Genomic DNA, 23,450 nt, shown 5'->3' with positions numbered 1-23,450 from the left:
AGTAAGTAAGTAAGTAAGTAAAGTAAGTAAGTAGTGGATGAAGACATGGTGGTAATATAAAGAAAGATGGTTCGGTTGGTTAAGAATGAGGAAGTTATAGTGGCTGTGGGGATTTGAAATGCATAGTGAATTTAGTTGTTTAGTGTGATTTTGTTAGGAGTGATTATAGTTAAGTAGTTTTAAGGATTTTGCTGAAAGGAGAGTGGAGATGGCGGGGTGATATTTGGAGTGATTGTAAATAAGGAAAGATGGTCTGGTTTGTTAAGAGTACGGTATGTAGAAATTGGTAGGTGGTGGAGTGTGATTGTTAATGGGATTTGAAATGTATAGTTAACTTAGTGGTTAAGTGATATTTTGATAGGTTCGGTTATAGTGAAGTAGATTTGAATTATAAGTGAAAGTGTGATTTTGAGAGACGGTTCTAAAGAGGGTTGGTATATTGAATGTTTGTTAATCAAGTTCTATTTGGATGGTGGTGGAGTGGGATTGTTATTTGTATAAGAAGATAATTTGGTGGTATGTGTCGTATTTTGAGTGATTGTTGCTAAGTGTGAGTATGGTCAGAGATGGATTGATAATTTAATGTGAGTATAAATAAGGGAAGATGGTCAAGTTTGATAATTGAATTGTACGTGCTAGATATGTGGAGTCTTGTCTGACGAAGGAGAGAAGGATTAAGCTGGAAAGTGAGCGGAGTGAATTGTAAATTGAGGGATTGTTATTTTAATAGAGTGTGTTCGTAATTAAGTTATATTGGCTGATGATAACGCAAAGTGGTCATGTTTGATAATTGAATTGTATTGATTTGTAAGTGGTGGTATAAGGTGAGAGGAGGGATTTGTGCGTGGTGGTTTATGGAGGGGAATTATGAAGCGGTATTGGCTTGGTGGAGTTTGACTTGTTATGAGACGGAAATGAAAGTAGTGGAGTATACTTTTACGTGGAGTTTGGCTTGATTCGTTTGCTTACAATTAGAATAGAAGATATAGTATGATTAAGAGTGATGATGATTATAATGGTTGGTAAAGAGTGTAATAATTTATTAGATTGTATTGGTGGATTTAGCTTGTAATTATTTCAATGGCAAGTAGTTAGATAATGATGTCATAGAGAGTAATGGAAGTAGAACAATGTACTACGGTAGGTAGATAAATGAGAACAATAGAGAACGCTGATTCAGCAGATGTTTCAACGTTGGTCTGGCTCAGCAAGTTGTAATGGGTTGCGTGTTGACATGTAGGAGTGGAGTATGTCTTGCTGTGTCAGTCAGGAGAGGAATGGGAGGACATTACCTCTCCATATGGATGGCCAAGCGCCGTGTGCCGTGCTGCCGTTTATTTTATTTTATTGTACCTTATTTTATGCCATGTATGCCATTTTGCTTTGTGTTCACATAATTGTCGTATTCCCACGGATAATGGATCTCCGAAAAGGAGTTGACCGTGGGCCTATTGAGAGAGTCTATCGACGATTTACCGGTAATGGAAATTTATTTTGGTTTTTCTGTTTGTTTATTTTTCAGCAAATGCAAATTGATTGAACATAAGTTGATAAGGTTAGACATTGTTATTTTTTTTCCTTTATAGATCATTAAGTTCATGTTCTGTAGATCTGGAGGAAAATAAATATTATCTAGTACCTCATGGTGATCGCTGTAAATACCTAGGTATTAATACAAGGAATGATCTTCGTAGGCGCAGTCACGTTAAGGAGGTTGTAGAGAGAGGATACAGATCGTTTCACGTGGTTGTGAGGATATCTAAGTGTTGTATTGAGGATGTAAATGAGAGGGCATATAAGACTATTAAATAGGAAATATCATATTGTGAAAATAAAGCTTGAATTTCTAAGGGCAAATATTCATTAATAAGAATAGGAATAAGGGTTTGGTATAATTTAACAAGGAAAATGTCCGGGTCCATGTCTAAATGGTTAGCATGCAGGCCTTTGGACACAGGGTCCCGGGTTCGATTCCCGGCAGGGTCGGGAATTTTAACCATCATTGGTTAATTTCGCTGGCACGGGGGCTGGGTGTATGTGTCGTTTTGATCATCATGTCATCCTTATCACGACGTGCAGCCGCCTACGTTTGGCAAACCAAACAACCTGCGCCTGGCGAGCCGAATATGTATTCGGACACTCTCGGCACTAAAAGCCATACGCCATTTCATTTCAACAAGGAAAATGTTAAGTTCGTTGAAATCATAAAAAAAAAAAAATGAGCTAGGTAAACAACTGGACAGGATTGATTGATGTTATTGACATCTTTATTATTATTATTATTATTATTATTATTATTATTATTATTATTATTATTATTATTTTTGTTAGTTGCTTTACCTCGCACCGACACAGGTAGGTCTTATGGCGACGATGCGACAGGAAGTGGCTAGGAGTGGGAAGGAAGCGGCCGTGGCCAGCACTTGCCTGGTGTGAAAATGGGAAACCACGGAAAACCATTTTCAGGGCTGCCGATAGTGGGGTTCGAACCTACTATCTCGCGAATACTGGATACTGGCCGCAATTAAGCGACTGCAGCTATCGAGCTCGGTGACAACTTTATTTGGCAGTAGTATAACTCGCTCTGCTTTTCGGTGGAGTAAAGGTGAGCTGCAAGTAAGTTATTGCAAATTGTAATAATAAAATATGAGAAAGATTGTTTCTTTATGTTAACTGTACCGGTAATGCGTGTTTACAGCTTGACGCTAGTGTTTTTTTTTTTTTTTTTTCAGTAGTAAGTGGTGCCAATACTCGAATGTAGCATCTATTTCTGTAGGTGAATTTCTGTTATCATGTTGCGCATCCGACGGCGCAACTTGTTCTTATCATCTGCGGTACCCCTGTTCGTTAAATCTCGTCGTAGAACATGGCGGCCTTTCAACTAGACAGCACGAAAAAACTGGGTTATAGTATACATAAATGTTCTAGTTATTCGTCGTCATATATCCCCGAGTATGTCATTTCAGAATAATAGCTATGTAATGAAAATTAGGGAGATCAGTGTTTGAGTGTCCTTTTGAAAATTGTTTGAATCCCGGCTTCGTTCTAACCTATGAAACTTTTCAAAGTACGAAGTTTCCTTTTGTCATTGCACTATATTAGGTTAACTTGGTTTTTAAATGTGTTTTAGGAATATTCAAGAGGATAAGTCAAGTGACCAATCGTCGCGGTGGTCTTCCGATACAAACAATCCTCCACAGGTGAGTTCTAGAGGATATGAGTAGATTTGTTGCTATTTCAAAGTTAATTTTTTATCTGTTTATAATGCGAATAATCTGTTCCAGTTCCTGACGTTAAAACTAGAGAGGCACTCGATTGTTGTGTCGATAACATTTGGAAAGTATGAGAAAACTCATGTTTGTAATCTGAAGAAATTTAAAGTTTATGGAGGGCTCACAGATGAGAATATGATAGAACTTCTTGAAAGGTATTGTATAGTTTGCTTGACTGATTCGTCGTTATTTATACATCAGTAATCATTAGTATGTTGTTCAGAAGTTTTTGCATAAAATGTACTTTTCTGTGGCATGACACTACTCCATTTGATCTTGTTTTGCTAGCCAACCAGGTCTTTCCTTTCATTTTATGAAAGTATTCATGATATATGAGTTTATTTATGTTATAACACCGTAGGCAAAACTGGCATTTTGGTCTGGAACGTTCAGACTTACTGAAAAGTCTACGAAGTCTCTGGTAAATGATCAATATATCTAGGTAACGGACACATAAAGGGTTAGTTCTTATTTAGATATGTGCGTTTTAATTTACTGCCATGCATCTCTTTATAGAATACTAGCTATTACCCACAGCTTTTTTGTACATTTGGAAATAGTTTATAAATAATGAGACTACGATGAAGCCAGTCCTCTGAATGAGTTGAGATTGTATAACTTGCCCTTGGATATGGCCATATCTCGAAAGAACAAGCCTGAGAAATTAAATGAATTGTTCATCGTCGGACCATGGTTGTCTTCGTGTGAAGGAAACGAGTATTAAATGAAACCACAATTTAGTATTGAAATAACCGAGCAAGTTGGCCATGTGGTTAGGGGTATGCAGATGTGAGTTTGCTTTTGGGAGATAGTGGGTTCGAATCCCACAGTCTGCAGCCCTGAGGATGGTTTTCCTGTGATTTCCCATTTTCACACCAGGCAAATATTGGGGCTGTATCTTTATTACGGCCACAGCCGCTTCCTTCCCTTTTCTATTTCATTGTTGCCATAAGACATAGATGTCTTATAGATGTTGATTCCCATAGGGAATCTGAAATATTTGTCCCAAATGAGTAAATTTATAATACCAATATAAATGGTCCGTTATTGGACATTATAAATTTTCCAGCTAACTCATTCCCGGTTGCTAGCGTTTCGCCCTCGTGTGCTAGGTTGGGCTCATCAGTTGGTGCCTAGCACCTACCAAGACGCTGGCCAGGCCTGGCCTCCACGGTATGCACTGTGAGACCACTGAAAATCTTCGGGTTGGCCAGTGCAGCCTTAGCTTCTATAATTCTTTCTCCCATCTTCATCAAAACTGTCCACTACCTGCAGAATTTCATATAATTTCACTTACCTAATTTATACAGTGTTATGTGTTACACTTCCTAAAATAACTGCATTAATACACCTAGGATTAACCATTAAATATAAAAAGAAGAATATTCCTAGGAAAACTGCTGAAAAATGGCTTGATAACCTGAAGCATAAAAGTAATTTTAAGGCCGTTAATGCTACATATCTCTCCAATCTCATTGACATTCTCGGCATAGTACCGTATTTCCTGGCATAATCGTCACACTTTTTATACCAAAATTTTCGAAAAAATAGTAGGGTGCGACCATTATACGAAGAATTTTTAATATCAGTATTTGTATTACTCAAAAAATTTATTTATAACTAAATTGTATTTACTACAAATTTAAGATGCACGTAATACTCGCGTTTATACATCAGAATAATTAAAATAGTCTGAAACAAAATTCATAATTATTCGGAACAATTCGGCGAACGTTTTTCCAACCTGAAAATAAAAATGAACGTATTAATTTATTTGTCATTAATTTGAGTATTAAATTTAAAATATTACACTTGCAATAAATTATCGCTTTGTTGTGAAATACGTACTTACTGGTACACAATTTATTCCAAATCTTGTGTGTCGCTATCGCAGGTTTCGGTATCTGATGCGCCGTCCTCGCCGCGGCAATTCCAGTATCAGATTCTTAGTCTCTCTGCCACACTGCGTCATCTTCGGATCCGTCTAGTGCATTCTAAATCCCAGTCCTTTTGAAGCTCTTGGAGACTAGTTCATGTGGTATAAGATCCCAACTCTTCATCACCCACGAGCATAACAGGTCCAAGGGTAGACGCCTGATATTTTCAGCGGGCGTCAATTGCTGATCGGCGCTCATCATCCGCTCGTAAAATCGATGTAAGTGGTCTTCAAAGGGTTCATTAATACATATGTCTAGTGGCTGCAAAGCAGATGTTAGGCCACCAGGAACGACTATCTGTCGTGTCTTATTTTTACTGAGAAGTTGCTTCACTTCGTTCATGAGGTGACCTCGGAAACTATCTAAAACAAGCAGAGCTGGTTGTTTTAGTAATGCACCGGGTCTTCTATCCCACACAGTTTTAACGCAGTCCAGCATGTCTTCTACGTCCATCCATCCCTTTGGTTGCACTTGTACATGAATTCCACGGGGAAACTGTATATTTTTAGTCATCGTTTTCCTCTTGAAAATGATGTAAGGCGGCAACTTTCTTCCGTCAGCTGTAATGGCTAGCATTGCCGTGCATCGTAACTTCTCACTACCGCTGGTTTTCATTAATACACTCCGTGATCCTTTTAGCGCAGTAGTGCTGTTGCGAGGCATATAAAAAAAAGATTGGAGTCTGATCGGCATTACCGATTTGAGAAAGCAAGTACGAAGTTTCCTTGCTCAAATATATGACAAATCGGTGAAAATTTACAATCTTGTCCGTGTAATCAGCAGGCAACTCAAGTTTTGGCTTAGTGTTGTTCTCCTTCGCACTGACATTGTGTCGTCGCATGAACCCCTTAATCCATCCACAACTCGCCTTAAACTGAGTTATGTTGTGTTTGTGCGCTACCTCCCGTCCCTTAATTTGTAACATTTCATATGATACACTGCAGCCATTGCTACACATTTCATTGACGTACATAAACACTTCTTCGTCAGTTATAGGAAACTTCCCTGTTTTAGGACCTCTAAATGCGCATCTAGAAGGGTTTGTGCTTTTTAACTTGTTTTTTAATTTCCGCCAACTTTTCACTCACTGAAAATTTTATTTCTGCACCTCTGTTCCCGTGCTGTTCAGCGAAGGCAATTACGCTTAGCTTGAAGCCCGCAGAATAGTTTCTATTTTTACCCATAATCGCTTATAAATGCTTCGCACGTTAATGTTTTGCAATATAAATGACTTTCCGTAATTGTTCACTATTAAAACAAATTATTTCTACAAACACTCCAAACACAAATTAAAAACTTAAATTCTCACGCACACATGTCTACAGTATTCATGTCAGTCACAAACAAATAAATGCATCTGTGATCTGTCCATTTCAGAGCAGCCAATACTGTTAGGCAGCAAGGAAGCATGCAGCAATTTATCAGTTGAGCTCGTTGGTTGCGACACACTAGTGTCCTTGCGCAAAGCTCGCAAACCAGAGCACAGACGTCTTCATACATCGCTCTAGCTAGCGCGGTGTAGATCTACTGTAGTTGACCGTGTTCCGAGACGTCAGTAACAAACATTCATTTTTTCAATTTCTTTTAAACATACAGTAATTAGGTGAATATTTTTTCCCAGTTATTGATGATTTTACATTGCTGACGAGTTTATAAAATAAAACTTTAATACCATTGGATAATAATTATCTTGTCTGCTTGGGTAAAAGTTTTCATCCCATGCCCAGATACTTATGATGTAGTAGTATAAGAGTCTAGCAATGACAACTGAGACGTCGTAAATAATTCGGCTGACTGTGAGCTGAGTAATTCCGTGGAAATCTGAGTTATCGTCTTGGATTTCACTTCGTGCGCAATAACGCAGGAGCCGGCCCCATGGTGTAGGGGTAGCGTGCCTGCCTCTTACACGGAGGCCCCGGGTTCAATTCACGGCCGGGTCAGGGAATTTCACCTCTATCTGAGGGCTGGTTCGAGGTCCACTCAACCTATATGATTACAATTGAGGAGCTATCTGACGGTGAGATGGCGGCCCCGGTCTAGAGAGCCAGGAGTAACGGCCGTGAGGATTCGTCGTGCTGACGACACGATACCTCGTAATCTGCAGGCCTTGGGCTGAGCAGTGGTCGCTTGCTAGGCCAAGGTCCTTTGCGATTGTTGCGCTGGGCGGGCGGGTGGTTGTAAGGTTGTAATAACGCAGAATTCTATCAGACCTCTTGTTTACTAGAAGACAAGTGTGTGTTGATACTGGTATTTCCTGGCAACTTTGCCAATAAGCGATAACTTACAGCCTTACGTATTTCAAATGAGAATTCATAATATGTAGGGGGTGAATAAATTGTACACTGTCTCGCGACCACGTTGTCAAACTGCCGATATTCTACCAGTAAGCCATGCATCGTACATATACCGGTATTATTTATTTATACGTTTTGCAACATCTCGCAAATGTGACTGTGTTGCCAAATTGCTCATAAGCCATACACGTATTTAAATTGCGCATTCATATGCAACTTACATTGCAGTTCCATTTACCTTTTAACCAGATTGGTGAACAAAATTTGGATGTGTGACGATTATGCGATTAAATGTTTAAAGTCCGATTTTTGTATTGAAAATAAAGGATGCGACGATTACGTGGTGGCGACGATTATGCCGGGAAATACGGTATAGGGCAGCACACAACCACATGCCCCAATGGGTCAGATCAGGCCGAGTTGGAAGGGGGATGTCAGGGAGTGCATTCCTAAAGGCTGATATCCAGGAAGGAGCCTTCAGGAACACTTTCTTCACACTCAAGATAACTGCATTTACCTCTGGGAACGTGGCTCTCACTTCCTCGGCAAGTCTATGAAGTGCATGAGCCAGGCATGTAACATGCATCATCTTCGGATAAAACACTTGTAATGCCTTTCCGGCTTTCAGCATATATGAAGCACTGTCAGTGAGGAGAATTAGGAGTTTCTCATCATTATCCTCTCCTAGCCACAAAACTTCTGAAAGAGTAAATAGAGAAATTGAATAAAACGTACATTACAGTGTATATACATTACGCATTTTAAAATTAGAACTGTATTATATTTTTTATTGAAATGATTTGAGTGTGAAAGAATTACTTACGCAAAGCGTCTCTAACAATGCGAGCTATCGTGGCATGATTAGTGGCCTCAATTTCCTTTGCAAGGACTAAATGAGGTCTCCCAGGGTTGCTGGACATCAGTTTACCAATGACCACATTGGCAATCATTCGACCACAGCTGTCTGTGGTTTCGTTTACCGAGAGCCAAAAGGCGGAGTCACTCATGTCATCCCTTAATTATGTTTTGTAGCACTTAAAACCCAGTATTTATTAAAGTTAGTTGTCATAATCCTAATACTGTACACATATATTTTACTGAAAAAAAAAAAAAAAAACTGAACACCCAGACTTAAAATAATATTTAAACTTAGATTGATAAGATGGCTCGAGATACTATTTTCTGAGAGTCGACTGGTCGGGAATAATTCTCTTTGTATGTTTTTGCAAGAAACCCCTGAACTTCTGGTTGTCCAGCTTCCTCCATGAGATATTCGCTGCGACCAGTGCACGGCAGAACTCTGTATTGAAGGTTTTCTGAGAATTGTCCTCCATTTGGTGGAGAAATGGCTGCAGGCCTGTTGCTTGTTTTCTTGTCTTCAACATATGTGTAGCAGTGTTTTTGTGCTGGTCCAGACAGTATTTCTTTACACATTTTATCTGAAGGGACTGAAAACAAAATTAACTTTGAGAAATTGTGTGAAAAACATTAGTAGGCCTGCCGTATAAGGAAAGTATTAAGCATTTAATAAACACTGTACTTACTTCTTTTGAACAGGCTTGGCAAAATATCACTTTCCTATCGGTAGTGAAATTTGAGTCACCATTGATCCACTGCCAATACAGAATAGATCTGCATGATTTGTCCTTCGGCATTTGCTCGAGAAATTATTGCACTTCGTTTAGATAATGGAAAGCACCGCCCGCTATTTCCTTCCTGACACCTTCAACTATATTAACACCAATGTACGTGGTCCACTAACAATCTGGCTTTAACAAATATTTTTATGGGTCTAGGAATTCTAAACTTACTTGCAGCTTAGCACAAAACGAGTAAACTGATGTGTAAACAGCTCTTCCCACCGTGCACGTTCTCTTTCTCTCTCTCCCCCCACCTCCCCCACAGCAGGGTGCAAATTCAAGGCCACCTCAGAAGATAGAATGCTGTTGTCCTCTCTAATCCCATTTAAGTGCCTGTCTTTGGTAGCTACCTGCAAACAATACCTGCTTTCAGCAGCTATCTGGTCAAGAAAACTAACAAAGTAGATATGGGTGGAAAAATTCGACTTAAAAACTTAATATTTGTCACTTTAGGCACTTAACATGCAAATATCTTCAAAATAGGCACTAATGCAGGAAATAGGCATTAATTGGCACTATAAAAGCAATGTATTTCCTTTGAAATTCGACTGAAAGAGATTTTAGACTTGCAAGCATACAATTCTGGGTTTAGGATAAAAATAGGCATTTATGACGAAATCCTCACCCTACGATATAACTTACTTTCTTGTTGTGCACACTGACCGTGATGAAAGATAATTAACTTCACTTATATCTTAATGACTTATTGCACACGTTCACTACTTACGACAGCATGACCGTGAACAGGTACTAAAATAATGTATACGTCTGCCATCTATAGGTGTAAGTGAAGAACCAACAGATTGGATTCTCTCAAACGCCACTGGAGCGCCACCTAAAAGTTTTTCAAAGATGGTGCAGAGTTACACCTACTGTAAGGTGCAAAGTAACCCTGATTTACGGTACATCAATTGTTGCTTTATCATGAAGAGTTGGAGAAGAACGAAGTATGTTGCAAATCATTAGAAGGAGAAAAATGAACTGGTTCGGACATTGTTTGAGGAGGGACTGATTACTCAAAGAAGGAATGGTGAAAGGCAAACTAGGAAGGGGAAGGAAAAGATATCAAATGTTGGATAATAACAAAGGAAAGAAATGATTGGTTAATTTCTCTGACACGGGGGCTGGGTGTATGTGTCGTCTTCATCATTTCATCATCACAGTGCGCAGGTTGCCTACGGGTGTCAAACCAAAAGACCTGCATTTGGCAAGCCGAACATGTCTTTGGACACTCCCGGCACTAAAAGCTTTACACCATTTCATTTCACCTGGATGATGACGACAATGGGGAGATATCCATATATCTCCAATTTATCAACCTACAAAATAGTGCAGGCCTAAGGTACAAGATTATGAATTAGGATGTGTATCTAAACAGCCAAGAACATTAAACATTAATTATTTATTTATTTTATTTATTCCTGTCTTAGATTTGTGGCAAAGTTAGGGCTTATGGCTCTCTCTTACACTTAACCACATAAATCATAAATATCAAAGGCAACCATTGTAATGAAACATACATGGAAAATAAAATTTACAATAAGCCATATGAAATTATATTGATCTGATAATTGTCACATTTGCTGATTCAAAACAGCTCCCTTTCACATGAGCCGATACATATTTTCTAAGCTTTGATTCATTGTCCTTTGACAAGTATTAATTTGGTGTACATCTGCCTTTCAGTTCTTGCATAATAGCTCTGTACCTGAGGTGCAGTCTAATTGTAAAATGCTGCTTTAATAGAAGTTTTGTCAGGTTGACATAATGTGATTAAAACTGGGCTCGGTAGCAGTAAATAAATGTTCGTTTCTGTGAAACAGCTGCCATGAAACTGACGAGAACTTCAGTCTGTAACTTTAACGTAAGTTTTTTGTTATATCTTCAGAACTGTGACTGTTTTTTTCTGAACACTTTTTCAGCCACGTGGCATAACTTCACATTATGAGCTGGATAAAAAAAGACTACGCTTTATATTTGTCACAGATAAGAAATAAATACACCTTTTCAATACAATATATCATGTAAAATTACATCAGTCTTGGGAATAGTTTCAGCCACTTAGTGGCCATCTTCAGCCAAAATAAAAATTAAAGAGATCATTTAATAACTAAAACGTATGTATACAAGACAAAAACAATGTTGCAGGAATAATTATAACATTAAAATACATACTGTATAATAACAAAAATTATGGCTGTGATCTTCTTATGTTTTTAAGTTGAGGTAGGTCCTCAGGCAATGATGTAAATCTGGAAATGATAGCCAGAATTAGGAATGAATAAACAAACAGAAAATAAATTAAAAAGGAGAAAATGGAGAAGAATTACAAATGAATAAACAAACAGAAAATAAATTAAAAGGGAGAAAAATGATTTATGAGACTCACCTCTGTAATGAAATGTACAGTATATCTAATGTCTGATGTAGAACAAACACTGGCATGCTGGAGGAAGCAGGCAGGCCATGGAAACAAAGGAGTGGATAGGGAACAAGCATTGACATGTTGTAAGAAGCAGGCAATGGAAACAAAGAATTAAATAGGGAGAGGAGAAGGGGGGAGCGATGGGAGGGATGATGGGAGGAGAGTAGGGGTGTCTAAGGTGGGACTGAAGGATGTGGAAAAAAAGACTGCTGCTGAGAGGGGAATTGAAAGAGATTATAAAAGAAAGAATTATTTTTACCTGGGACATGATTACTAAAGTTAGGAATTAAAAGTTCAAATAAAATGTTTGATTTATCTAACCTTCATACAGTTGTATCATTTAATTTTCTTTCCCACCTCAAGATGACATTTCCTACTCTGTAATCAATATCATTTTCAGAGTACTTGGTGAGTGACTTATAATCTGTAGCACAGTTATCATGATCTTGAGAAGGAACCGCAGAGAAGGACATCACTTCTGAATGGTTACTATTTGCTGTGGTCGATGGGTCAGTCTGTCCCAGTAAATACTTCCTGTATGCCGATGTGAATTCTCTGCATTAGGATTATTTCTGTTTCCTCCGCTATTACGTATGGATGAGAAGAGCATTTCTGAATGGTCCTGGCTTAACCTTTTGTAAGTAAATATTTAAGAAGTGTGTCATCTTCCTAGATATGTGTCTGCCAGTTCCTGTACAGTATACTTAACAGGTCAGTAATAAATCCACATATAGAAGCTCTTCTGTTTGACTTATGCACAGGAATACCATCCTGAAGTTTCAATTTCTTCATATAACTGATACATAGACAGCTAGGTCCTTATTTTTTCTAGAAAGAGACTTCTTCCCTTTCCCCATTGGATGGCAGGAGTTCAAAATATCAAATATTAATTCCATAAATTTTACAAACTTCCCAGTCTTGGAATTCTTCTAGTCCTAAATATAAGCAGAATTCCAAAGCCTTTGAAATGGAATTGCTTAAAGTTTCTGCAGCAAGAGAAACTTTCAACCTTTTGAGTTTGCCATTGTATATGATGTCGCCTTAATTTATAAGCTGTATGTAACCCTTCCCTCTCTTGTAGAGACTCTAATCTTCAGAAATATGTCCATTTAATTTCATCCTCACCATTGCATTTCCGATCCCGATTCACAAAGCTTTCTCTTTATGACGTGGTCCATAAGTCAGAATGCATTTTTTCTGCCCAACTACAATCTGCTTTGCCACTTCGTTTTCTCTTCAAGTCATCATTTTTGCACACTACATGGTTATACATCTTAAGCTTTTGGGGCTTGGAAGGCAATAGTTTTGATCTTCATTACTCCCCTCACGGTTTAGTGGAAAAGAAAAGCAACAAACGGGAAATACACAGTACTGCTGTAAATTCTATTGGCAAAATCTGAACGGGCTGTAATATGGTAATTGTGAATAAAGAAGCATGGCAACGCTGTATGTGGTCGTCCACAAAGTGACCTTCACGACTCTGCCAGTAACCAGATTGCAATGTGCCAACAGCAGGCAGCAGTGAAAGATGGAGTGGGGAGTGTATGAGAATCGTATCGCTATATTGGTGTTATTTCGTTGCAGAAAGCAATAAATGGAGAAAAAAAAAAAACTAAGCTGAAACCTTTCGGTATCAATGAATGATTAGTGTACCGAGCAAGTTAGCCATGTGGTTAGGGGTATGCAGCTGTGAGCTTGCATTTGAGAGATAGTGGGTTCAAATCCCACTGTCGGCAGTCCTGAAGATGGTGTCCCGTGGTTTCCAATTTTCACATCAGGCAAATGCTGGGGCTGTACCTTAATTAAGGCCATGGCTGCTTCTTCCAACTTGTAAACCTTTCCAATCCCATTGTCATAAGACCTATCTGTGTCAGTGCGACGTATAGCAACATGATAAAGATGTTGATTCCCATAGGGAACCTGAAACATTTGTTCCGAATGAGTAAATTTATAATACCAATATAAATGGTCTGTTATTGGACATTATAAATTTTCCAGCTAACTCATTCCTGGTTGCCAGTGTTTCGCCCCCGTGTGCTAGGCTGGGCTCATCAGTTGGTACCTAGCACACCTACCAAGACGCATGGCTAGTGCATACCGTGGAGGCCACTGCGTAGGCTAATTGTAGCCACCGGCGAAACGCTGGCAACCAGGAATGAGTTAGCTGGAAAATTTATAATGTCCAATAACAGACCATTTATATTGGTATTATAAATTTACTCATTCGGAACAAATGTTTCAGGTTCCCTATGGGAATCAACATCTTTATCATCTGATGGCCAAGCAGGCATCAATCTTTGGTAATGAGACAAAGTCTGTCATAGTGCATTGGCACTGCCGGTGGCTACAATTAGCCTACGCAGTGGCCTCCACGGTATGCACTAGCCATGCGTCTTGGTAGGTGTGCTAGGTACCAACTGATGAGCCCAGCCTAGCACACGGGGGCGAAACGCTGGCAACCAGGAATGAGTTAGCTGGAAAATTTATAATGTCCAATAACAGACCATTTATATTGGTAGTATAGCAACATGTAAAAAAAAAAAAACCACCAGTGATTTGTGTTTCGGACAGTAGCATGGTTTAAACCAAACGGTTCCAACTGAGGTGCTCCCATGGCCCCGACTGGCCCCGACTGGCCCCGGCAGCAGCCCCGACGAGGTGGTGGGGGAAGAAGGGGAAGTGGCAGAGGCAGAACCACAGGTCGTCAAGTCAACACGCAGCTTACGAAAACAATATTATTTATGACAATTCTGTGAACACACAAACAAACAATTTATTCTGACCGAGCTCAATAGCTGCAGTAGCTTAAGTGCGGCCAGTATCCAGTATTCGTGAGATAGTAGGTTCGAACCCCACTGTCGGCAGCCCTGAAAATGGTTTTCCGTGATTTCTCATTTTCACACCAGGTAAATGATGGCGCTGTACCTTAAGGCCACGGCCGCTTCCTTCCAACTCCTAGGCCTTTCCTATCCCATCGTCTCCACAAGACCTATCTGTGTCGGTGCGACGCAAAGCAACTACCAAAAAAAAAAAAAAAAAAAAAAAAAAATTCTCTACATACATTGCGCTTGTCTTAATGTACTTTTAGCGTTTAAGTTTATTGTTGGCATTTTGCGGCAACTGATTTACCAATATTGGGTCTGTAATCTATAATCTTCATTTCCGTATTGACGAATTACACAATTAGAAATAGGAAAGGATTTCCACCTATCAATACTTGTTTATTGCACTTATTATGCTAAGGTCCGGTTTCGATCCTTTACATAAGGTCATCTTCAGCTGAACCATACATACATATCTATGTGATGAAGCTATGATTAAGATTGTATTGTCAAAGGAATGCCATACGATAATAAACATTTGTTTTAAAGTTAAAAACTTCATGATTGTTCCGTATTGAATAGAGAAAATAAGATGTACAATATTAAAGGGAAGGATCCACCTTTCAATACTCCGTAGTAAAAAGTAGTTACAACCTGTTTAATGGGACCGGTTTCAACACATTTAGAGTGTCATCATCAGCCAATTAGCGAAGATCTTAAAAATAACTAACATATTAAACACAGGCAAAATATTAACATTGTATCACATCACATTGAATTGCCACGATGTGATACAATGTTAATATTTTGCCTGTGTTTAATATGTTAGTTTTTTTTAAGATCTTCGCTAATTGGCTGATGATGACACTCTAAATGTGTTGAAACCGGTCCCATTAAACAGGTTGTAACTACTTTTTACTACGGAGTATTGAAAGGTGGATCCTTCCCTTTAATATTGTACATCTTAATAAACATTTGGTCACATCCAAATGGGGCATGTCGTAACGTGAACTGGCATATATGTCACTATGTACAACAATGCATTGTATGTCTAAAATAGTATGTTTAAGGTCTTAAAATTAGTTGATAAAACACATCTCTACTTAAAACTAAGTTATATGTACAAGATGAATACAATATATGGGAGCACTTCATGCACATGAACGTTCGTGTCTTGCTTGTTTTTCAATTAATCGGCTGACTCCCATGTTCAAGTCTTACTTACACTCAGCTGCTGTTTCTGGAGTTTAAATGATATGGTTTGCTTGTAAAATTGTATAAGTAAAAGATTTTGTCTTCATGTATGTACATAGAATAAAACACTTTCCAATTTTAAAAAGGTGCCAGACGTATGGATAAAATTAAGCTAAAATATGTTCAGCTCTGCTGTGTGTATTGCCTTATGTTAAAATCAAATCATGTTGTCCTGTGATGTCCATAAAATTTGAGTGACATTGGGTTCAAAGTAGTGGCTCCTTTTCCATTTGTCGCTGTGCAGTGATGTTATATTTATTGTTGTTGGTGTGGCTGAGATATGTTTGATATGTACACAACAAGCTCGCATAGAAAGATCGTGAACATGTTTCGCCCTTCTTAATGGGCATCATCAGCACAATGGATAACCTTAAAACAAATAATTACAATTAAGACTGTTTACAATTATTAGTCATATAAAATTGGAATGAGACGTTGTGATGTTAAAAGTTATTTTCAATATCATAATTAAAAAGTTTGACGTGAATGTTACAAACACAAGTTAAAACTATTGTAGTACAGTTTTACAGTATTGTCTATAAATATATCTTTATATTGGTGAGAAGTTTTTTAATCGGCATTCGTCTGGAATTGAAATGGATCCTCTTCTTTTAACTTTTTGGTGAAAGTTAATATTATTGTCGTGTTAACCACCAAGTAGATTTGAAGAATAAAATATGTATAAAACATATGTCCCTATTGTAGAAAATTAGATCAGGAATGAACATTTGGTGTTTCTTCTTGAGTTAAATTGGTTAAAACACATTCAGGTGAGAATACGTTAAAATGGAATATACGTTGAAAATTTTTCCGATGTACTAATTGGAATATTTATCACTATAACAGTAGTCTTCCCATTTGTTGTGTAAATCTCAATGGTTAGAATGTTGATAAACTGTGAAGAAATATAAAACGCATTTAATGTGTATGTATAAATAATGGATGTGATTGTATAGTGTTATGGGTTACGTAAAAATGGATACTTAATCGAATGCCATAGTGTGTCTATCGTGTTCTGTTATTAGCGTTAGTCTGACTGGCGTTCCTGCTACGCGTATTGTATGGGTGTGGCGGAGGGGGGGGGGGGTTGAGGGAGGGAAGAATTGGGCTGAGTAATACGTATTGGTATTGGTACGGGAGGGGGATTATTCGGAGGGGAAATTGTAGGTTTAGTATTCGGGTGGGTAGATGGAGTTGTTGAATTGGCAACTTTTAATATATGCAGAATTTTCTTTTGATTTGGGATAACTGTTTTCAATAACTTAGGTATTAATGTGTATAAAGAACTCTTAATCTCCGTGTCGTCATTAAGGTTGCGGTCTTTATTAAATGTTTTATCCAGATAAATTTAAATATTTTGTAATTCATTTCACTCGCCTAAGTTGAACCGAACATTGACGTAAATTTTAAGGCAAGTGCATGAAGTTTGGGAAATTCTTGTGGATGAACACCTGTATAAAAGGAAATTGAATTACCATTGTAGTAGTAGTACCTGTCCTTTAGGATTGCGTTGCACTGTAGTTTTATCAGCCCTGTTTGGAAATATGGTGATTTTTCAGGACGCGCTGAAAATGGGATCATAAATATTTCAAGTTGAGGTGCCATATCATTCATTTCTTTGAATTGGACATTGAATTCATGGTGCAAAGTCTGTAATGACGTCTGATAGTCTCTAAGATTTTTGTAAGTAGACAAATGTAATGATTTTAATGAAGTAAAATAGTCAAAATTTCCGGCTTCAAGCTGACTTTTCAATAACAAACTCTGCATTTTGAAAGCCTTAATTCTATCACACATGATGCTAATCGTGTTTCTCCCTTGCAATGAAATATTTAAATCATTCAAAAAACACTTTATGTCCGCCAAGAAAGCGAGGTCAGCTGCCCATTGTTCAATCCGCAAGGTTGGTTGTGGAGAACCTTTCATCTCCATGAACAGAGCAATTTCTTCTATTGCAAAGAAGGTTGCTAGCACTTTCGCACAACTTAACCAGCGCACAATACAATAAAAGGGAATAAGATGTACAATATTATAGGTTAGGATCCACCTTTCAATACTCCGTAATAAGATGGTAAAAAGTAGTTACAACCTGTTTAATGGGACCGGTTTCAACACATTTTAAGTGTCATCATCAGCCAATTTGCGAAGATCTTAAAACAACTAGCACATTGAATACAGGCAAAAAATTAACATTGTATCATAACGTAGCAATTCAGTAAATGTTCAAAACACAATAATCACAGTCAAGAGAGTAAACAGAACATCACTATCTTGCGCCGAAAACAAATATAGCTGAAGTTCATAAGCAGGTCAAATATTCGCTTATGTAAAGTCGTTGCTAGGCAGGTCTTGTAGGCATTTGTTTCTCCGGCCGAAGAGCAAAAGGTGACGTGAATGAAGTCCTAGGAAAACAGTGTAGGATTTAATTTCATCAAATTTCAAAGTGGATATATAGGTTTTATAAAATAATTTAAAACGTTAAAAAAGAATAAAGCCAAATAAAAAATATATTTAAAAAATAGGAAGAAATAATGAAAGAAATACGAGGTTCAACTCGAAACAACTTGCCGTAGTAATTGATAAAGAAATGATAAATAGAGAAAGGGGGGACGTTAATTAGAGGGTGGTGATGGTGGTGGTGGTGGTGGTGGTTATTGTTATTAGAGGAAATACAATTGGGCAACAATCCTTAATATAATACTAATTCGAAGAAAAAAGAAAAAGAACCGACACTTCGAAAAATGAAGATATCGGTTAAAGGAAGACAAGGGCCACGAAGGGCGTGAAAATGAAAGACTCCCTAGCCCTCGCAAACCTAATAGCATCGGGGTCGGAAAAGAACAAGAATTGACCAAGGGAGGTCGGACAGGATAGATGAAAGTGAGGAGCCTGGCACAAGTAAGTGGAAGCAATGCCAGGACTCAGCTAAGGGCCCCGTGGTCGCCAACCCACGCTCTGAAGTTCAGAGCCCCTGGGGGATGGAGGATGGGAAGGAAAGAAAAAATGGAAGGGATCCGATACTTCGAAAAATGAAGATATCAGCCAAAGGAAGACAAGGGCCACGTAGGGCGTGAAAATGAAAGACTCCCTAGCCCTCGGAAAACTAATAGCGTCGGGGTCGGAAAGGAACAAGAGTTGACCAAGGGAGGTCGGACAGGATAGATGAAAGTGAGGAGCCTGGCACAAGTAAGTGGAAGCAATGCCAGGACTCAGCTAAGGGCCCCCGTGGTCGTCAACCTACGTTCCGAAGTTCAGAGCCCCTGGGGGATGGAGGGTGGGAAGGAAAGAAAAAATGGAAGGGATCCGATACTTCGAAAAATGAAGATATCAGCCAAAAGAAGACAAGGGCCAACTTTAAATAAAAGGGAATGTCGCTACATTCTGCCTCAAGATCTTTTAAAAATTCTTTGAACTGCAGATGGTTTAAACCTTATTTTCTGCAGAAATTTACACATTTTGACACAGTATCCATAACATTTAAAGTTGCAAAAGTTTTTTGCTCATAATTGTTCTTGATGTAAAATACAATGTACTGCGTGGAGTAGGTGGGGAAGGAGGGGAATGGTGCTGCTGAGTGCAGCGCTGGTGTGCCCCAGCACTAAGTGCTTGAGTTGGAAAGGCCTGGTTTAAACAAACGGATGCAACTATTGATCGTGTCAGATCGGGCTGTCCTAGGTGTGTACACAGAAAAGAATTCCTGAATTCTGTTCGTGCAAGGATTCGACACAAGCCTTTGCGTAAACAAACAATTTTGTCTCATAAAATGAATATATCTCCACAAACTATATCACGTATTTTGAAGTGATTTACATGAAAAGATACACATGGCATTTTCTAAATGAAAAATTAAAAGGAGATACACTGGGTTCAATCCCAGGCAGGCTTTGGTAACGACTTATGGGGAGGGCCAGTATCACTACATCTTATTCACAGATGAAAGAAGTATTTGATGTGGAAGAGTTGTTTAACAAGGGATCCGACAATCAGATTTGAATCATATGCACAACAGCCCGCTGAAGTTGACGAAGGGGAAAAAGGAGGATATATTCACACCCAGCGAATGTGACCTCAAACTTGATGGAGAGAGAATTTAATGTGTAGAAAGCTTCACCTATCTTGGAAGTATTGTATCGAACCAGGGGAGTGTTGAATTGGATTCCAGAACAGAGTGACGAAATGTTCTACTTTCTTCTATCAGGTATAGAATCTAGTGTGGGAGTGACGAAATGTTCCACGTTCTTCTATCAGATATGGAATCTAGTGTGAGACAAAGCAGTTCCTGTAAAAGCCAAACAAACAATGTTCAAATCTTACCTCCTGCCAATCATGACATATGGGTTGGAGACCTGTGTTTTATTGAAGAATCACCAGCAAACTTCAAGCATGTGAAATGAAATTTTTATGATCTGCTATGCAAATAACATGAAGAGACAGAGTTAGAAATGCGTGCTTTAAAAATGACATGAAAGTGACCTGTATGATGGAAGAAAGACTACGCATTGCATGGTTGAAATGGTTTGGGCATGTGCAAAGGAAGGACGAGACTAGAACCCCCAGACAATACTTGGAAATGGCAGTACCTGGAAGGAGACCTGTTGGATGTCCCAGACGAAGGTGGCTGGACCAAATAAATGCAAACCTTATCGAGAAAGGAACAACACTGCAGGATGTGAAAGAAGAGGAACTTTGTAATTGTCCACAAAAGTCCTACCCGGCCCGCTGGAAGGATACCCAGATGATGATTTACCAACCATTCCCTATTACCTCTAAGTACAAACGTGATTACATCGAGGTCATAGTGCTCATGCTGGCTGCAAGGGGGCACCAATTCTAAGCTACTGGTCACCCACTTACCGACACTCATGCTGGGTGCAAGGGGCACCATTTCTAACCTCCTGGTCACCTACTTAACGACTCTTTGGGGTGCCGAATGAGACCATTGTGAGGTGGGTCATATATACATTAAAAGCCTCTATCTTGAGGCATCACCTCTATGCTCTACCCACTTAATTAAATCAGTTAAAGTATTTTTCTTTTATAATTTATGTGCTTCTTTGTCACTAAGGATTGTTTTCTCTACATTATCATTACAATTATTTATCTTTTATTCTGTATTGTATTAGATTACTAAATTTATATTGTGTGATATTCTTTGTCAGTTTGGCAACCTCAGTGATTTAAGGAAGAATAAATATTATTATTTAATAATAGGCTAATAATAATTGTCCGACTTGTTGGCTGAATGGTCAGCGTACTCCCCTTCATTTCAGAGGGTCCTGGGTTCGATTCCCGGCCATGTTGGGGATTTTAATCGCTTCTGATTAATTCTTTTGGCTTGGGGACTGGGTGTTTGTGTATGTCCCAACACTTCTCTCTTCATATTCAGACAACACACCACACTACCAACCACCACAGAAACACGCAATAGTGATTACATCCCTCCATAGTGTTGGCGTCAGGAAGGGCATCCGGCCGTAAAACCGGGCCAAATCAACATGTGCAACGCATTTTGCACCCGCGACCCCACAGATGTGGGAAAAGCTGTAGAAATAACAAATGAATCATGAATTTTGTATCTTTGATTTCCTAAGCCTAGTTTCAATAACGTAGACTATACTTGAATCAGAATTAAAAATGCTTGGTATTATCCCATTTGAATACACTTAAAAAGGTTAGTTGAGACTTATCCAGCTTATCCTCATTCTTTGTCTAATACTACCCTTCATGTGTTTCAAACTTGTTCCATTTCCTTTGTTCCATAGAGAACTCCGCATGAAAGCTTTACAAGTTAAGTGGTATCACCAAACTTTTCAGAATATGCTTTGTGTGCAAAACTTTTTCTTCATCTCTATAGGATCGGAACCATGAAAGTGGAGCGTATTGGCAACAAATTTCTATTATAATGTGAAAAGTGTGTTAATGGATTAATCAATAGTGTTTTGGTTGAAGCTCACATTATTACTTTCCTGTAATTGCAGTCTTGTACATTAGCCTTTCCTTGATTACATTTGATTCTGTTATTGTGGAAAGTGATTTTTTTTTTGTTAAATTTAATGACATTGATGGTATTGGGTTCATGTCGAGAAATAGTGTACAGTGTGCACGGTAGTAAACGTAATATAGCCCCCTCAGAATATGAATTTTGAAGCTTTTCTTTTTGTGAGAATTTCTTGATCGACCATGGTGGGCAAAGTTTGTTTAATCCATACCTCATTTTAACAATACGGTATATGTATCAGTTGAAAGATCTGATTATTTAGTAAATATTATACTTGTCACCAAGATAAGAACAACAATTTTCTCTTGGATTATTTGTATTGTTAGAGCTTTGCATTTAGTATGTAAGCAAAAAAAGTGTTAGCTAGGCTGCGTGGCTCAGACGGTTGAGGTGCTGGCCTTCTGACCCCAACTTGGCAGGTTCGATTGTGGCTCAGTCCGGTGGTATTTGAAGGTGCTCTAATATGTCGGCCTCATGTTGGTAGATATACTGGTACGTAAAGGAACTCCTGAAGAACTAAATTCCGGCATTTTGGCATCTCGGAAAACCCGTAAAAGTAGTTAGTGCCATGTAAAGCTAATATCATTTATTAGAAAAGTGTTGGTAGATGGTAGCTGAAATAGAAGGGGATCCATGGAGACAAAAAGAGGAAGTGTGAGTGGAATTCAAGGATAATAACTTCTGATTTGGTTCAGAAATTTGCCACCTTCCATGTTTATTAGTAGTCTTCAGCTAGTTTTCTCAATGTTTTTTGTTCCCTGAGGAGATGTGTGTTAGTAAAAGCAGATAATGGATGTTTATATTCTTTAGTTTCACATAGTAGTCTCAGCCAACAGCATTTGCAACTTTTCAACCACACTTTGCATGGATATTAGTTGCCATATGCAGATTCCACGTTTGAATACCCGGATGTGTTTGGTATACCAGTATAGGCTTACTCTGTTTTGAAAATTTGATTGGTTTGTTCATTGTTGAATTTAAGGTGTTCACTGAATTTGAATGTATAAACTACGACGTTCGGTTTCGGCTCTCGAGCTAGCCAGCTCCCTGGTTGATTCTGCCAGTAGCGTGCTTGTCTCAAAGATTAAGCCATGCATGTCTCAGTGCAAGCCAAATTAAGATGAAACCGCGAATAGCTCATCTTAAGATCTTAAAACAACTAGCACATTGAATACAGGCAAAAAATTAACATTGTATCATAACGTAGCAATTCAGTAAATGTTCAAAACACAATAATCACAGTCAAGAGAGTAAACAGAACATCACTATCTTGCGCCGAAAACAAATATAGCTGAAGTTCATAAGCAGGTCAAATATTCGCTTATGTAAAGTCGTTGCTAGGCAGGTCTTGTAGGCATTTGTTTCTCCGGCCGAAGAGCAAAAGGTGACGTGAATGAAGTCCTAGGAAAACAGTGTAGGATTTAATTTCATCAAATTTCAAAGTGGATATATAGGTTTTATAAAATAATTTAAAACGTTAAAAAAGAATAAAGCCAAATAAAAAATATATTTAAAAAATAGGAAGAAATAATGAAAGAAATACGAGGTTCAACTCGAAACAACTTGCCGTAGTAATTGATAAAGAAATGATAAATAGAGAAAGGGGGGACGTTAATTAGAGGGTGGTGATGGTGGTGGTGGTGGTGGTGGTGGTGGTGGTGGTTATTGTTATTAGAGGAAATACAATTGGGCAACAATCCTTAATATAATACTAATTCGAAGAAAAAAGAAAAAGAACCGACACTTCGAAAAATGAAGATATCGGTTAAAGGAAGACAAGGGCCACGAAGGGCGTGAAAATGAAAGAC

At 38.4% G+C, this 23,450-nt stretch overlaps 1 protein-coding gene across 1 annotated transcript in view; it reads left to right on the top strand.

Moving 5' to 3' along the window:
• Positions 1–2,845: 2,845 nt before the first annotated feature.
• The window catches only part of muskelin (muskelin 1), a 231,598-nt gene continuing 210,993 nt past the window's right edge, over positions 2,846–23,450 (top strand). Inside the window, exons 1-3 of the mRNA XM_067147381.2 lie at positions 2,846–2,952; positions 3,131–3,200; positions 3,285–3,427. Of these exons, the coding sequence (XP_067003482.1) occupies positions 2,867–2,952; positions 3,131–3,200; positions 3,285–3,427 (299 nt within the window). The 5' untranslated portion in view covers positions 2,846–2,866. The remainder of the gene's footprint in view (positions 2,953–3,130; positions 3,201–3,284; positions 3,428–23,450) is intronic.

The sequence above is a fragment of the Anabrus simplex genome, chromosome 5 (assembly GCF_040414725.1).
Source record: "Anabrus simplex isolate iqAnaSimp1 chromosome 5, ASM4041472v1, whole genome shotgun sequence".
Taxonomy (NCBI): Eukaryota; Metazoa; Arthropoda; class Insecta; order Orthoptera; family Tettigoniidae; genus Anabrus; species Anabrus simplex.
The sequence above is the reverse complement of the archived record's forward strand: the minus strand, read 5'-3'. Positions and strand labels throughout refer to the sequence as shown.